This window comes from Theropithecus gelada, chromosome X, assembly GCF_003255815.1.
Source record: "Theropithecus gelada isolate Dixy chromosome X, Tgel_1.0, whole genome shotgun sequence".
NCBI lineage: Eukaryota > Metazoa > Chordata > Mammalia > Primates > Cercopithecidae > Theropithecus > Theropithecus gelada.
In genome coordinates, this window is record NC_037689.1 from 132670712 (window position 1) to 132687375 (window position 16664).

The 16664-nt window shown below is 41.4% G+C and overlaps 2 protein-coding genes across 8 annotated transcripts in view; one reads left to right on the top strand and one right to left on the bottom strand.

The window, feature by feature from the left end:
• Positions 1 to 16240, bottom strand: part of RTL8B (retrotransposon Gag like 8B) — a 21518-nt gene extending 5278 nt beyond the window's left edge. Inside the window, exons 1-2 of one of the 7 annotated variants that reach the window (XR_003117360.1) lie at positions 15779 to 16240; positions 688 to 695 (exon numbers count right to left, since the gene is read on the bottom strand). Coding sequence is in view for 5 of the 7 variants with exons in the window: in XM_025372085.1 (XP_025227870.1) it covers positions 15212 to 15589; positions 15978 to 16169 (570 nt within the window). In the remaining 2 variants the exon portion in view is untranslated. Of the gene's footprint in view, positions 1 to 687; positions 696 to 14996; positions 15590 to 15742 lie in introns of those variants that run through there. The other 6 variants (XM_025372089.1, XM_025372085.1, XR_003117359.1 and 3 more) reach the window with 6 other exon arrangements.
• LOC112615275 (CAAX box protein 1) lies at positions 3 to 779 on the top strand (the record flags this gene model as incomplete). The annotated part of the gene is made up of 2 exons (XM_025371858.1): positions 3 to 195; positions 226 to 779. Coding segments are annotated over 2 exons (531 nt in total), but the record flags the coding sequence as incomplete, so codon positions are not given.
• Positions 16241 to 16664: the final 424 nt, after the last annotated feature.

Genomic DNA, 16664 nt, shown 5'->3' on the forward strand with positions numbered 1-16664 from the left:
AGGGCCCGCTGTGCTACTGGCCGCCGCCAGGGTCGCCACAGGCGCCCTCCCTCCGCACCTCCCTCCCATTCGAGCCGCCGCGATGTCCCCTGCGCTCCTGTCCCCTCCCGCGTAGTGCTTGCCTTTGTTCCAGGAATAGCGCTCCAGGCTCCTGCTGCCGCCCCTGGGCCTCACTCTGGAGCGAGCCGCCGCCCTCTCCTTCCAGCCAGCCAGCCCCTCCCATGCACATTTGGACGCTGTCCTGCGCTCCAGCTGCAAGCTGGGCTCCTGTTACACACTGGACAGACCACCCACTGCCGCCGCTGCCAAGCCCCCTCCTCCCCACCAGACTGCCAGACGACTACATCATTCTGCCCACAGACCTGCGCTGCCACTGCCATCGCCATCCATCGCATCCCACTGACAGACTGCTGCTCCTAGTGATCTGGACTCACCTCGGAGGTATCTGGGCTGGCCACAGTCCTTGGACAGTGATCCAGACAGCTGGCCCCCCAAGGGATCTGTCACCTTCAGCGAGACCTATTTCCTCCCCACCCCCAGAAACCTCTTGTGTTCCAGCCTAGACCCAGGTGTGCCTGGCAGCCAAATCGAGTCTCTCATTTTCTCTTGTGGACCAGTTAGTTTTGCCTATAACCCAGTTTTCTGAGTTTGCAACTGTCTCTCTGATGTGTGCCTTTTGTTCAACACAGTAACCCCTGCATTCTGCTCTGCTCTAATACACTACCTGGAGAAAGTCTTTTCCTTATTTTCAATAAATGTCAGACATTATTGAAAAGAAATGGTCTCAGTCAATATGGCACTTTTCCCTCCCTGGTTCTGTAAATGGGGTCCATATCTTGTTCAAAAACTATATGTCCTGCCACGCTATGGTTGATGTTGACACAGAGTCCTGTGGTGTCCTGCAAATGGAGATCCCACCGGTGACTAATCCCAGACGATTAATGTTGTAAACAAGTCAAGTTTTGTGCCCCTTAGGAAATGAACCTTAATCTGACTGTGGCCAAGATAAGATAAGGAATAGTCAGATAGGGTGCTTTTTCTTCCCTCTTTTCCAAAAAACTGTCTGAAAGCATATACCCCAAATGGTTACAAGCCATGCATCTCACACATTTGTTGGTGAACACTTCTTACAGTTTTATTTAATGCATTATCAGGGAACCAGCAAAATGGCTTAGATACTTCAGAAAAAGCATTTACATTTATATTGCTTTAATTGGGTAGGTGGTGGAGAAAGGAATGCAGAACTGTAGTTAATTTAGGTACAAACTTGTTTAATGAATGACCTGAAACACAATACAATTACCACCTTCCCTAATGGGCAGAAAAAAAAAAAAATTCTCTTCAATGTATCTCTGCATGTGAATCTTTGAAATCTACTGTGCTAACATGCCTCTGCCACCCCATCTATCTCTGGGAAAAGCTCAATATCCCAATAGAAGCAGATTATCCTAAGGTGGGCTTATAGGGCAGCACTCAGTCAACAACTCTCTGCCTTTGTTGTTGTTGTTGTTGTTGTTGAAATGGAGTCTTGCTCTGTCACCCAGGCTGGAGTGCCGTGGCATGATCTCAGCTCACTGCAACCTCTGCCTCCTGCGTTCAAGCAATTCTTCTGCCTCAGCCTCCTGAGTAGCTGGGACTACAGGCACGTGCCACCACACCTGGCTAATTTTTGTATTTTTAGTAGAGATAGGGTTTCACCATGTTGGCCAGGATGGTCTCAGTCTTCTGGCTTCATGATAACCCAGCCTTGGCCTCCCAAAGTGCCGAGATTACAGGCATGAGCCACTATGCCTGGCCTCTCTGCCCCATTTCTAATACGTGTTATTTTTCCAGAGCATACGAATGAGGAATAGATCACAAGGGTTTTTTATGTTTGTTTACTTTATTGCTTCTCTCTCTTCATTTAAATAGGTGAAATTTTGCCACTCAGCAGTGATTCATAGGGCTGTATGTGGAGGTGGAGGTACATTATTATCTGTATTATGTATGTGATAATATTTGTATTCCCAGAAGTAGTGGAAACATCATTAATTTGTAGTTTGGCATATAATAGGTCAAAATCTTTTTGAAATCAGAGATGCAATTCAAATTGCCTAATAAAATAAAGTTTTTATGATTTACAGGGCTCTTAAAACAACTGAAACTGGGCTAATCATGAAGGCCAGTTCAAGGTGCTGACAGTCACCTTCCTGGATGGGTATGAAGGAAGATTGTGTTAAGCATATTCACTGTTTGGTTTTAAACACAGATTCTGCTGAAGTGGTTGGAAAAGTGCTTGGAAGCAGTTTACATTACTGAGTAGGTCCAGCATATTCCCTGTGTTCTCTGTCCACTGGCTCTGGAGGTAGGTAGAATGGGCAGGGACCTTCTGGGTATCCTTTGAACAATGTCAGTAACTCCTCACCTCCCTCAACAACGATGCCCAGCAGTTTTCTTCCTCCTACAAGAATGAGAATTATTCCTTGATCTATGCTAGTTTTATCATCTCAAGGGTCCTCTTTTGTGCTGCAAATGTCTTGGGTAGGGTAATAATTCACAATCATGAACATCTTCACAGGATTTCATAAAGGGACAAAGGAATGGCAGTTGTAAGAGTAGAAGGGGTTCTTTTGTATTACTTTGCAGTCTCACCTTTTCAGTTGTCACTGTTTGTTTGTTTCCTTCACTTCATTCTCTGCAATGTGATCAATACCCAAGCAAGAGGCCTTACCTCCAAAGGATGGAGAAACATAAAAAGTGACAATATGAAAGATGAATATAAGAAAGAGAACAGAAATACAGTTAACCTCTTTCTTTTGATGATCGGGACCAGTAATGACTTGAAACCTATAATTAAGATAACTTTACAAAAATTTTTGTGACGCTTAGATCCACAAAGATTTAATAGGGGAACAAAGTAGGCTTTGGATGGTTCAGTGGCCTGAGACCTTGGTTCTCAGGGGAATCCTGGTAGAATATACTAGTGAAAGGTCACTCCCCACTTACTCCCAGTGGCCTAAGTGCAATCCTGTACACAGAGTCAACCTTAAGGCAGAGATGTAGTAAGGAAGGGGATTTCAAAGGGACCCTTTGTGAGTGTCCCTGATTTGCCTGTCACTAGGAGGCTGGAGGACCAAAGAAGTAGGCTGAGAGATTGAGTTCCAGAAGTCCTAGACGTAGGGATGCTTCCTCCAGGTGCCACTGCGGAGGTCTGATGACCTGCCTGCTTCTATAGATATTGCAGCAGTGTTTTGTCTTCCATCATGAAGGTCACTCAGACTACACAGGTACAGCAATAAGCAGTTCTGAGCAGCAAAGAGCCTAAAATGAAAAGTATGAAATCTATTGGGACCAAGTATGGGATGGACAAAGGTCAGTCAGAATACATACCCGGTGAAATAAAGTAAAATGAAAGGCCATGATGATCTCAAACTATTTAATGACATGGGGAAATGATCACATCTGAACAGTAAAGAATAAAAGGAGTGTACAAAGCCTTCAAAACTTGGTGAGGGCAATCAAAGTCCCTCTGTCTTACCACCACTGAAGCTCATCACGGACCCAATACTGAAAGTACCTGGACTTTATGTGCATGAACGATCCCTGACTTTATGATGATGGAGAACGTGGTTCAGGGAAGGCTGCTTGGCTTGATTCTTAGCTGCCGGCCCAGAACTGAGCTCTTTCTCTTCCCTGTACACTGCTACTTTTGGCCCTCTTAATGGTTGTACCACATTCTTTCACTCGTCCCCAGTCCTCTTCATACCCACTTTCTTACTGCTCCTTAACAGACAGTCACCAAACTCATTCTACCCCCAACTCTCACTTCAGTGGGTCCCTCTTTTCCAACCCTGAGGCAGTACCCCAATTCTAATGCCTGTCCCCTTTAGCCCACTGCTTGCAGAGGCCCTGCCATAGTGCCTAGCTGATCCTGGAACCTATTTTTCTCTCCCTGCTGTGGCTGTTGCTGTGTCTTAGGCTGCTGAGAGCATATTATCACATGATCAAAAAGAGAACATTTAGGATTTCACAACCCTGAAATTATAGTAAGCCTGTTAATTTGGGTCTTGGGCTAAAGACTGCAATAGTACCCGTTCTGCAACCTGAGTGGAGGACTGCATATTTACTCACATTAGAAGCAAACACAGTTTTGGTAAGATCATTAGGATAGATTCCTAAAACTAATGTATATATCAAAGGCCATACAATTTTAACTGTTTGTTAAAAATCTCACTCCAGAACGATTGTTTTCAAATTATATTCTCATGAGTAATGTGAGGGAATTTTTTTTGCCTCTATCATTACTAAAACTTTAATTTCAATAAAGATAATATTCCCAAAAATAAATACTTTTTCCCACAATAAAATTCCTTTTTTTGGGGGCGGGGGGTCCTGTTTCACCTCTATCACCAAAAAGGTAAGGCTTTTACAAAATGTTTATTTTCTCCCTCTCTTCTGCCCTACCATAATTGAGACAATCGGAATACTTTTAATTCTACTTTCACACCCTTCTCTCATCCCCCAAATCATGGGGCTGGTGGAGATAGTTGGTGTCTGAAGGTATAAAAGTAATACAGCTAGGGATTTTTAAAAAATCATTTTTAGGCCTCTATAGGGAGCAATATTTAACTTATAATATGAATGCCTATTAATCAACTTTCAGATATTGAGCATTAAATGACATTTTTAGGGATGAAGACAACAGCAAAGTTGAATTTAGACCTTGTCAAAATTTAAGGAAGTCTCCAACATTGAGATGTTCCCAACTTCCCAAAAGAATATAAGTATATTTAAATAATCAGTTAGCAAAGTTACCAGGTATAATGGTGAAAGAAAAAAAGAATACCTGCCCATAAGATGTTGTGAAAAAATACAAGGATCAAACATTAAAAAAAAAAAAATTCAGATGTAACCACCCACAAATTTGGGGGCCACATTCACATTCAGCAAGAAATCTTAGGGAGGAGAATTTATTCTAAAGTGGTTCTGGGCTGCTTGTCTAGAGAATATAAGGTTGAAGGATATGTACATTCAAATTGACTTTCAACTTAAAAGATTGCCTATAATCCTTCCAAAGGCTCCACTACTCCCAGCTTGATCTACCTTCATGGAATCACACAGAGACAGCCTATGTTAGAAGCCAAAGCTGAGTAATACCCTGACTATAATCATCATTCTCAGTGCTTTCCTGTACTATTATTACTTCAGTGGGAATATTACCCTGGCTGATTTTGGAGTCCCTCTCTCACCAACTGTCCAGCCATTTCCAAAGTGAGTTTAATGAATATTCTTATATCTCTAGTGTTAGAAGAAGACTAGACAACAGAGTGCATTGAACAGGACTCTCCTGGGCAACGCTGGAACCTCAGACCAGCATGGGTCATTTGAACCCATTCGATGAATTGACATCTACACAATGTATGTAATCAAGGCCATCAAGATGAGAGTAAAGAACTTGCATGTAAGTAGCCATGACATCAGATCCAGCCTTGTCCCCTCTGCCAAAACAAAAACATATTAATTTGTAATACTTAAAAATGATGAAGAAATGTGTAGTGAGGTCCTAATATGTACAAAGAAATGTTAGATGTGCCTCGTGCACATGACCTTATTTCATCATCATTTTAAGATGGAGTCCATATTTCTGCCTACTCTTTTACACCGATACAGATAGAGAAACAGGCATTTGCAAACAAGAGAATATACTCCAGGTATTTTTTTAAATTGGAAATTTTAACAATGTTTTCTCAATAGTTAATATAAGAACTAGACAAAATACCAGTACGGACATAGAAAATCTAACGAATAATACACATGTCTAGAACACTGTATCAAACAACTAATACACAGTGTTTTCGAGTGCATATGGTGCATTCACCAAGATAAGCCATTTACTAAGGCATTAAACAAGTCTCAATAAATTTTAAAAGCTTGATGTTCTTTGGTCATAGTAGCAGAAAAAGCATTTGACAACATTGAACTTCAGTTCATAAAAAACCCCAGCAAATTGGGATTGGAAGAGAATTCTTGTCTGATAAGGAGCATCTACAAAAACCTATAGCTAACGTCATACTTGATGGTAAAATGTTGAGTGTACTTTTAAGTGGGTATATTTAAGCCCTTAGTTCAGATAATTGCAAGGAAAGCTGAGGGAGAAGGATCTAGCTATCATTATTTTTTGTGGTGTTAAGACTAATACCCACTAAAACAGACACTGTTAATATTCTATTCTTATCCCCTTGGTATTCTTGGCCATTTTAATCCACCTTTGCTCTGCTTTTGCTTTTTCTCCCAATAGCCAGAATCTGTGGCTCTTTGTCACAGGACTGCAGAACCAACCTCCTTTTGTCTCCAAGCATGAAGAGCCAGTATCTGAGAATTAAAGTCCGCCAGAGAGTAGACTTTAGCTAATAATTAGTAGATATATAGTTATAAATACTGCAGCTCTGTTGCTCCTGTTTGAGACAACTCTGATTTGTGACCTGTATTGTCTCCAGGGTTCCCCTATTGGATTGTGCCACAGTGATCCTTAATGGTACCTTGGTTGATATCAAAATATTGTTTGGCCTTCTTCCTCTCGCTGTTGCATGGTCCCACTCCCTGGTCACTATATTTTTACTTGGACCACTTCCTAATACATCACTTTCAGATGAATCCTCAGTCAGAGCCAGCTTATGGGGAACCCAATCTAAAGGCACAGTCAAGTCGTTTTCCAAAATATTTCTTTTACTTTACACTCTTGTCCTCAATGTATGTGGTCCCATTTCCTCACTAGTATTTGGTACCATCAGTCTAACTTTTTGTCAAGTGTGTTGCTTTAATTACTTTGTATTGACTAAATTTATATGTTAACTATGCATATTAACTTTTTGGAGTGATCACTAAAATAATGTAAATAGAGTGTATAACTTCTTAACGAGTAGAAAAAAGCAATGAATTAATATAAGGAACTTAGAATGTTTTAATTACAAATAATTGCCTCCCAGGGTAAGTGTTCTTCTTCTCATTATTTTAGCTGTTTTTTCATCTTCAAATTAGACATTTATACTGTTATTTGTTTAGATTTAGCCATGTATTTGCCATTTTCTTTGCCAGCATTCCAGACATTTATAATAGTACATTTTCCTTCTTCTAAAGTATATCCTATAGATACTCCTTTAATAATGGTCTATTAGGGAAAATGTGATGTCTTTCATTTTCTGAAAAGTTATTTTATCCTCATTCTTTTAAAATTATTCTTGTTGAGTCTCTTTGGTTTGTGGAACCATTGATATCTCTTTTTTTCTATATAATATTGTATTATGTGCCACCAAAACCTTAGTGATGCAATAGTTCTTAAATGACAATTTCACTCTTTTGTCCTAAATTTTTCCCCTTAATCCATCATCATCAGTTCGGCAAGTTTTGATACAGGTGCTTTTAATGTTTGCATATGAGCAGGCAGTAACTACTATGTCACAGCAGCCCCTTGGCCAACAACAATTCATAATTTTGATTGATTGTAAGAAACACCTTGATATAAGAGATATTAAAACGTGGCAAATTTGAACAGAATTGATGGAAACAGCGTTATTCTCTAGTCTTCTAGCTTCCATTTTTGCTGTTGAAAAATTATTTGTCAGCCTAATTTTGTGTTTCCTCTTTGGTTGTTTGAAAAATCTCTTTGTATTGGTGTTCTGTAGCTTTTCTACTGCTTATCTAAATATACAGTCCTTTTTCCTTTTCTGATATTAAAAAAACCTGAGATATGAGTTACATCCAGCAAAGGATAAAAATCTTGAGTGTATAACTTGATGAACATTTACATATGTATACATTAATATAACACCACTCAGATCAATATATAGAACATTTCCAACATTCAAAAAGACTCTCATGCCGCCTCTCAGGTAGGAGCCTCTTAATTATAAACATTCTTCTGACCTTTATCACCAAAGATAAACTTTACCTCTTTTTGAACTGCTTGTAAATGAAATTATACAGAATTTATGCTGTATGTCTGTGAGATTCATCTATGTTGTGTGTTTCAAGTGTTCACTCTTATTTATTGAGGTTTAAGTTGATAAGTCTGTGGCGATATCTCATTGTGCTAAATTTGCATTTCTAGGCTGAGTGAAGTGGCTGACACCTGTAATCTCAGCACTTTGGGAGGCTGAGGCCAGAGGATCACTTGAGCACAGGAGTTCCAGCCCAGCCTGGACAACATAGTGAGACCATATCTCTAAAAAAAAAAAAAATTACAAAAAATTAGCAGGGCATGGTGGTATGCACTTGTAGTACCAGTTACTCAAGAGGCTGACGTGGGAGAATCACCTGAGCCTGGGAAGTCCAGGTTGCAGTGAGCCGTGATTGTGCCACTGCACTCCAGTTTCAGTCTTACGCATATGCTAGCCGGTTATCCCTGCACCATTTATTGAATAGGGATTCCTTTCCTCATTGCTTGTTTTTGTCAACTTTGATGAAGATTAGATGGTTGTAGTTGTGTGGTTTTACATCTGGGCTCTGTATTCTGTTACATTGGTCCATGTGTCTGTTTTTGTACCAGTACCATGCTGTTTTGGTTACCGTAGCCTTGTAGAATAGTATGAAGTCAGGTAATGTGATGCCTCCAGCAGTTTTGTCATTTTTGCTTAGGATTGCTTTGGCTATTCTGGCTCTTTTGTGGTTCCGTATAAATTTTAAAATAGATTTTTCTAGTTCTGTGAAAAAATGTCATTGATAGTTTGATAGGAATAGCATTGAATCTTTAAATTGCTTTGGGCAGTATGGCTATTTTAACAATGTTGATTTTTTTTTTCTGTACGTGAGCATAGAATGTTTTTCCATTTGTGTCATCTCTGATTCCTTTCAGTGGTATTTTGTAATTCTTGTTGTAGAGATTTTTCACCTCCCTGGTTAGCTGTATTCCTAGGTATTTTATTTTTTTGTGGCTATTGTGAATAAGATTTCATTCTTTATTTGACTCTCAGCTTGAATGTTGTTTGTGTACAGAAATGCTACAGATTTCTGTATACTGGTTTTGTATCCTGAAACTTTGCTGAAGTTGTTCATCAGATCCAGGAGCTTTTGGACAGATACTTTGGGATTTTCTAGGTATAAAATCATAGTGTCTACAAACAAATAGTTTGACTTCCTCTCTTCCTTTTTGGATGCCTTTTATTTCTTTGTTTTGCCCGATTGCTCTTGCTAGGACTTCCTATATTCTTGATGTTCATATCTTCCAGGCAAAGGCCACTAGGAACATCTCGTCATTGAACAAATATTGAGTTTATTATTCATTGCAATGAAGGAGAACATACCGTGGAGAATTGTTGGGAATCTCAGCAAAAAGGTGTTAGAAAATGTTTGAAGTGTTTGGGCGTATGTTAGGTGATTTTCAAGAGAGTTTAAGGAAGTGAAGCTTTGCTCTGGATTGGATACTGTCAGGAAGCAGGGTTAATTGTATGCTGAGTGTCTTAATAAACATTTTATCTGGGAGGGCAAACATTATTAGTGTTTTTTTGTGTCCTGTTTAATACATCTCTGCCAAACTTAATATGATAATCTCCTATATGTTCCTCTAATATCATGTTTTAGCTTTCAAATTTAAGTCTATGATCCATACTGAATTAATTTTTATGTATGCTGAGAGGTAGGGACCAATGTTCATTTTTCAATATAGGTATCTAATTGATCCAATAGCACTTATTGCAAAGACTATTCTTTCCCCCCAGTGAATTGCAATTGTGCCTTTGTTATAAATTAGGTCACCATATATGTGTGAATTTCTTTCTGGACTGTTTATTGTATTGCATTTTTCTGTCTATCCTTGCACCGATACTATACACCTTAATTTATGTTCCTTTATAGTAAGTCTTAATATCTGGCAATGTAAGTCATCTAACTTGTACTTCTTAAATATTACCTTGGCTATTCTAGATCCTTTGCCTTTCCATATAAATGTTAGAGTCATTTACCAATGTCTCTTGTGGAAGAAATCTTTGTCTAACCCAATATCATGAAGATATACTCTACTTGTTTTCTTCTAAAATCTGCTTGATTTTTATTGGGGTTGCATTGAATCTAAAAATAAATTTAGGGAGAATATATACCGTAACAATTTTGAATTTTCCAATTCATTAGCATCTTATATCCATCCATTTATTTAGTTGTTTAATTCATCTCAGTAATGTTTTGTAGTTACTAGTGTTGAGGTATTGCAGCTATTTTATAGATTTATTTCTAGATATTTGATACTTTATAACACTATCATAAATGGTATTATTTTGTTAAATTTTATTTCCCCTACTTTGTTGTTATTAAATAGAAATACAATTAATTTTTAATAACAGATTTATTGAGATACGATTCACTTACTCTAATATGTACCCTTTTAAAATATACAAGTCAGTGGTTTTTAGTATATTTGCAGAGTTGTCCAACCACTACCATTATCTAATTTTGCAACATTTCCATCACCCCAAGAAAATACCCTATGTCTCCCTGTTTTCTTCTTCCTCAAACCCCAGGCAACCTCTAAATGGTTTTCCACATCTATATATTCGTGTATTCTGGAAGTTTCATATAAATGGAGTCATACAATATGTGGTATTTTGTGACTGGTTTCTTTTATTTAGCATTATGTTTTCAAGGTACATCCATGTTGTAGCATGTATGTAGCATTCATTCCTTTTTAAGGTTGAATAATATTCCATTGTATGGATATACTATATTTTATCTATTCATCAGTTTCCGGAGTTTTTGGGTTGTTTCTCATTTTTGGTTATTATGAATAATGTACAAGCTTTTGTGAGGACATATATTTTCAGTTCTCTTGGATATATACCTAGGAGTAGAATTGCTGTATGGCAACTTTCTGCTTGACAATATTAATAATTTTATATTAACACCAACTCCTACTGGTGACACTTATGTTGCTTCAAATTTTGACTCCTGCAAACAGGGCTGCTGCTTATGATCTGTAGGTTGCTCACTTCAGAAGTGCCTCTTACCAAATGAGTGACTGAGGCTACAATCTAGCCCCTACCTAGTCCGCCACGTCAACCAGTGGGGCTGCGTACACACTTAATACAGTTTGCTTTTTTTTTAAAGCACAAAATTACTAACAGCTTAACAAACTCTGCATTCATGAGGCTGCTTTCCCCAAGAGGAGGTACCTTTTATTAATTTAGATAAAGGTACTATGCAGCTTAGCAGAGGTACTAATCATATATACATTTAAAAAAATGCTATAGTCAACATCCTTGTTGGAATTGCTTCGTTGTAGGGTATGTTTGTCTTAAACTTTACAAGGTGCTGCCACATTCATCTCCAATTTTGTTGTACTATTCTACACTGTTATAAGCAGTATATAAGAATTCTCATTTCTCCATATCCCCTCAACACTTAATATGGTCATTTTTACTCTCTCTTTTTTTTTTTTTTTTTTTTTGAGATGGAGTCTCGCTCTGTCGCCCAGGCTGAAGTGCAGTGCCGTGATCTCGGCTCACTGCAACCTCCGCCTGCTGGGTTCAAGCGATTCTCCTGTCTCAGCCTCCTGAGTAGCTGGGATTACAGTCACACGCCAGCATGCCTGGCTAATTTTTGTATTTTTAGTAGAGATGGGGTTTCACCATGTTGGCCAGGCTGGTCTTGAACTCCTGACCTTAGGTGATCCACCCGCCTTGGCCTCTGAAAGTGCTAGGATTATAGGCATGAGCTACCGCACCCGGTCTACTTTTGGCAATGTAATGCTTTTGAAATGATACCTGTTTTTGTTCTATCTAAAATCTCTCTGATTACTATTGCAATTATGCATCTTTTCAAATGTTCCTCACTCAGAATTGATTGTTCACATATCTCTTGGATACCTTCCATTTGCTCTTCCAGATTCACTTTCCACTCTCCTCTATCCTGGAACAGGGACAGCTCTGTTCCCAGAGGCTGACCTTTATGGACTGCATAAACCGTTCCCTTGCTCTCTGGCTTCTGGTTGAGTTTGGTCAATGGGAGAGCTCCATCTCTAACAGATTAAGAGGTGGCTGTGGCTGAGTTCCTCTATCAAAGGCCACAGGTCCTTTCCAGGGATTCTCTTCTATAGCTAGAGCTCTCTGTGTTCCAGTAACCCCTCCCAGCCCTTACTCTTTTATGCCTTGGTGGGAGGCAACAGCTCACTACTGTTGCTAGCCCCAGGATAATTCAAAATCCATTGTTGGTTTCAGTATTAGTCAGCTATTGCTACAATAATGCTGTAGAAGAAGTCTCCTCCAAATTAATTAACAATCATTTGTTCTCTTTGCTCATGTGCTATGGGCCATCTGGGGCTATTCTTCTCCAGGATACAGTTAGGGTGGGCTTGGCTCTGGCATTCAGATTGTGTTTAGATCTGTTCCATGTGAATCACTGTATGGCCCAAGCTGAGGGATCAGCAACAACCGGAGGCATGCTCTTCTCATGGCAATCATAGGAAGGCAAGAGAACAAGCAAAACCACTCAAGCATATTTAAATCCTCTATTTACGTCATGTCTGCTCATATTCCATTGACAATAACAAATGACGGCCAAGCTTAGAGCCAGTGGAGCAGGGAATTACATCCACCATAGGGGTGTGGGAAAGTGAGGAGTGAATATTTGTGGAACAGTTATCCAATCTATCATAATTTATCTGAAACCTACCCATACATCTGTATATAGTTTGTTCTTTTAATTCTCCTCAATCACCCCATTTGTATATACCTTCTGTTTCTTTTTGGGACCCTGACTGATACTATATACTCCTCACAAATTTTTATAGATTTGTCAGTTTTCAATGCCATACATTTAATCTCCCTGCGTTTTAGAGCAGCCTTTTTTTCTTTCATTTTGTTGTGTGCATCCCCCTCTCTAAGGCCCTACTCCATCTCTGGCATCAACCTTTCCTCACGTCTTGTGGCCTGCGCTAACACGCTAGTGTATATATGTCTATATTTTTCTTCATACTTAGCTTATTGTATATGTGTGTGACTGTGTGTGTGTATTCATATGTAGGCGTTTGGGGTTAACATCTGTTTAACAAAAAAATGGGCCACATTATGCAATTTTCTGCATATTGTGTTTCTTACTGAACAAAACCTTGCAAAAATCTCTCCAAAGTAGCTAGCATAGGTCTATCTTATTCCTTTTAAATGGTGAATTAAAAAAAAAAAAAGAATACACCACCTCCTCCAGGTAACACCACATCGAAAAACTAGTCAATGTGGCCTCTCCTCAATTCAGACAATTTTTTTTTCTTTTCTTTTCTTTTTTTTAGATAAGGTCTTCTCTGTCGCCTAGGATAGAGTGCAGTGACGTGATCATAGCTCACTGCAGTCTCCAATTCCCAGGCTCAAGCGATCCTCCCACCTCAGCCTCCTGAGTAGCTGGGACTACAGGTGTGCACTAACACACCTGGCTAATTTTTAAATTTTTTTGTAGAGACAGGGTCTCACTGTGTTGCCCAGGCTGGTCTCCAACTCCCAGCCTCAAGCAATCCTCCTGCCCCGGCCTCCCAAAGTGCTGGGATTACAGGTGTGAGCCACTGTGTCCAGCCTCCATTTAGAACATTTCTGAATGGCTGTGCCAACTTTAGATATCCCCGTGGGATCAGATGAGGCATCTGTTGTAAAAGTATGTTTCTTCATAAATTCTCCCTCTGCTGGATCCTACTTCTATCACTCCATTACAAGTGTTGTTCATGAGAGTCTGTTTCTGAGGGAGCTTAAAGTTTAATATTTGGTGTTAGTGGTGGTCATGAGGCAGATTATAAAATTGGATTTTGGAGCTTGATTACCTGCCAGGTGGCTAGTAATGGGAACTACATCACTGTTGGTAAAGGAAGTACTGATAACCTGCTATGTGGTAGTGGTGCAACTGTCAAAACTTCCACCCGTGGTGAACTGAGATAGGATATCAATGGAAGGAAATTTACTGACAGGTGCAGTATCTCAAGAATTTGAAAGGTTCAGAGGAAATAGTAATTATAAAGATTATGCGATCATATATGGTTGTTACTGGAGGCTATTGAATTGCAGAGAGACAATGAAAGGCTAAGGGTGATTAATCACCAATTTAAGTTAAAGTTGAAAGACAAAGAGTCCCATCTCCCCAAGGCAGAGGACAGAAAAGTATAAGGACCAGTCCTTTTTGTGGTACAATCACAGTCTGTTTTCATTTTCCACCCACACATCAAGCAAATCTAGCTACATACTAAGCTCAGCCTATTCCCACCTCTTTACATGTTCTGGAAATTCACACAAATTGGAAATAAGGGACAGAGTTGGATGCGTGATCTTTTAATACCAGAGTGCTGTGCTATTGGATTCTACTGGAATAAATTTCACCAACAAATTTGAACATCAAATAGTTGATGGAACAGAGGCTGTTTGTAGCACTATAGATTTAAGAGATTAGCCTACAGAGAAACAGTAATGAGTATTAACTTTTATTCTGCTCATTAGAGAAAGTTATAATTGTATCGTCTCGCAGGTCATCAACCAGGTATGTACCTAAATTAATAATCACAGCTCTGCATCCCTTTCCTCATTACCTCCATATTCAAGGTTTTATAAATATAAATGGTTTCATAGAACACCTCTGCAATTCTGATGTTTCATTAATGAATCTCTGGTTAAATAAAACTTTGACAGGTGTTCACAAACAAATGTATGGGATTTATGGTATGGAGCAATTTGAGATTTGTGTTTTGTAGCCATTTTTTGAAAATAAGGAAACCTTTTACAAAAGTTTTTCCACAGTTTTTCACATTGCCTTGGCCAAATCAGATCAATGCCTACCTCAAAAGTGGCATGAAACTGCCTGGTTTAGAAGGGTCATCATTTGGCATTAGATGGTTGCCTGTAAGATCTCCATCCCTAGGACACTCCACAGGACTCAATCTTTTGTTTTTATAATGCAAGAGTCAACTTCAGTCATAGCATGGCAGGGCACATAGCGTTTGAACAAGATAGGGACCCTATTTACAGAACCAGGGAGGGAAAGGTGCCATATTCATTGAGACTCCATTTCTATTTAATAGTGTCTGACATTTATTAAAAATAAGGAAAAGACCTTGTACAGGTAGTGTATTAGAGCAGGGCAGGGAGCAGGGCTTATACTGTGTTGAACAAAAGGCACACATCAGAGAGACAGCTGCAAATTCAGAAGAAAACAGGATTCTAGGCAAAACTAACTAGTCCACAGGAGAAAATGAGAGATTCCATTTGGTTGCCAGGCACACCTAAGCCCTGGCAGCTATGTGGCAGGAACACAAGAGGTCTCTGGGGATGGGGAGGAAATGGGTCTTGCTGAAGGTGACAGCCTCCTTGGGGGGCGGCCAGCTGTCTGGATCACTGTCCAGGGGCTGTGTCCAGCTCAGATACCTCTGAGTTGAGTCCAGATCACTAGGAGCGGCAGTCTGTTGATGAGATGCGGTGGACGGCGATGGCAGTGGTAGCGTAGGTTTGTGGGCAGAATGATGTACTCGGCTGGCAGTCTGGAGGAGTGGAGGGGGGTTGACAGCCACGGCTGTGTGTGGGCTGTCCAGTGTGTAACAGGAGCCCAGCTTTGTGCAGCTGGAGCGCAGGACGGCATCCAAATGTGCATGGGAGGGGCTGGGCTGGCACGAGAGGGTGGAGGCAGCCCGCTCCAGAGTGAGGCCCAGGGGCGGCAGCAGGAGCCTGGAACGCTATTCCTGGAACAAAGGCAAGCACTACGCGGGAGGGGACAGGAGCGCAGGGGACACTCGAGAGGGAGAGAGGCGCGGAGGGAGGGCGCCTGTGGAGACCCTGGCGGTGGCCACTGGCACAGCGGACCCTCCCCAGAGCACCCGCCCCTAGGCCCAAGGGTCTCCCGGCCTAGAAGTCCTCGTCCTCCTCCCATCCAAAGACCCGCTTCATCTCGGCCAGGAAGCCCCGGTAATCACTGAGTAGGGGGCTCTCCTTCTTGATGTAGGGGATCACCCACTGCAGGGCGGGCCCCGTGAGGCGGGTGATGAGGAACGTCACCTTCAGGGCGTCGTTGGAGAACGTGTTCTCGTCCACGAACATGTAGGAGCCCGTCTGCACGATGAACTCCGGGAGCCGGTCGGTATCGCCGTCAAACGTCTCGGGAAAGGGAATCGGATTCCTCCAGCGACGCGCCGCGGGCCGGAGGGGCCGGGCCAGGAGGGCCTTCATCAGTTGCACCCGACCGTCCATCGCGCTGCGCGCGCTCCGCTGAGTTTCGCTGGGCTGCTTGGGGGTCAGCTAGAAGGCGTCGCCGGAAGTGCATGTCGAGGGAGGGGGCCCCGGCCAGGGCGGGCCGTGGGCGGAGCCATGGGGAGGGCCCACGCGCTTGCGCGAGCTCCGCCCACAAAGCCTTGTGGTCACTAGTGTGCCGGTGCGTCACGGGGCGCAGAAGGCCAATGCCGGGAGGTCGGGGTTGGGCATAATACTGTCGAGGAGGCGGTGTAGCCTCAGAGGAGTGGGGCGGAGATTATGCGAGGCGCGCCAGTGGGGCTCTCAGGACAGCAGTCGGTGTGCGGGGAGGCTGAGCCTGTTGCCTCCTCTGGAGAGCAGAAGGTCCCTGTTCTGGATTTTGATGCGGCCTCCTGCCGCAACCCTCCTGACCCCTCACTCGTTAGTCCTTGGACATTGCATTCAGAACCCTGGACTCTGGACGCCACTTGAGTAGAGTTCTGTGAACACATTTTT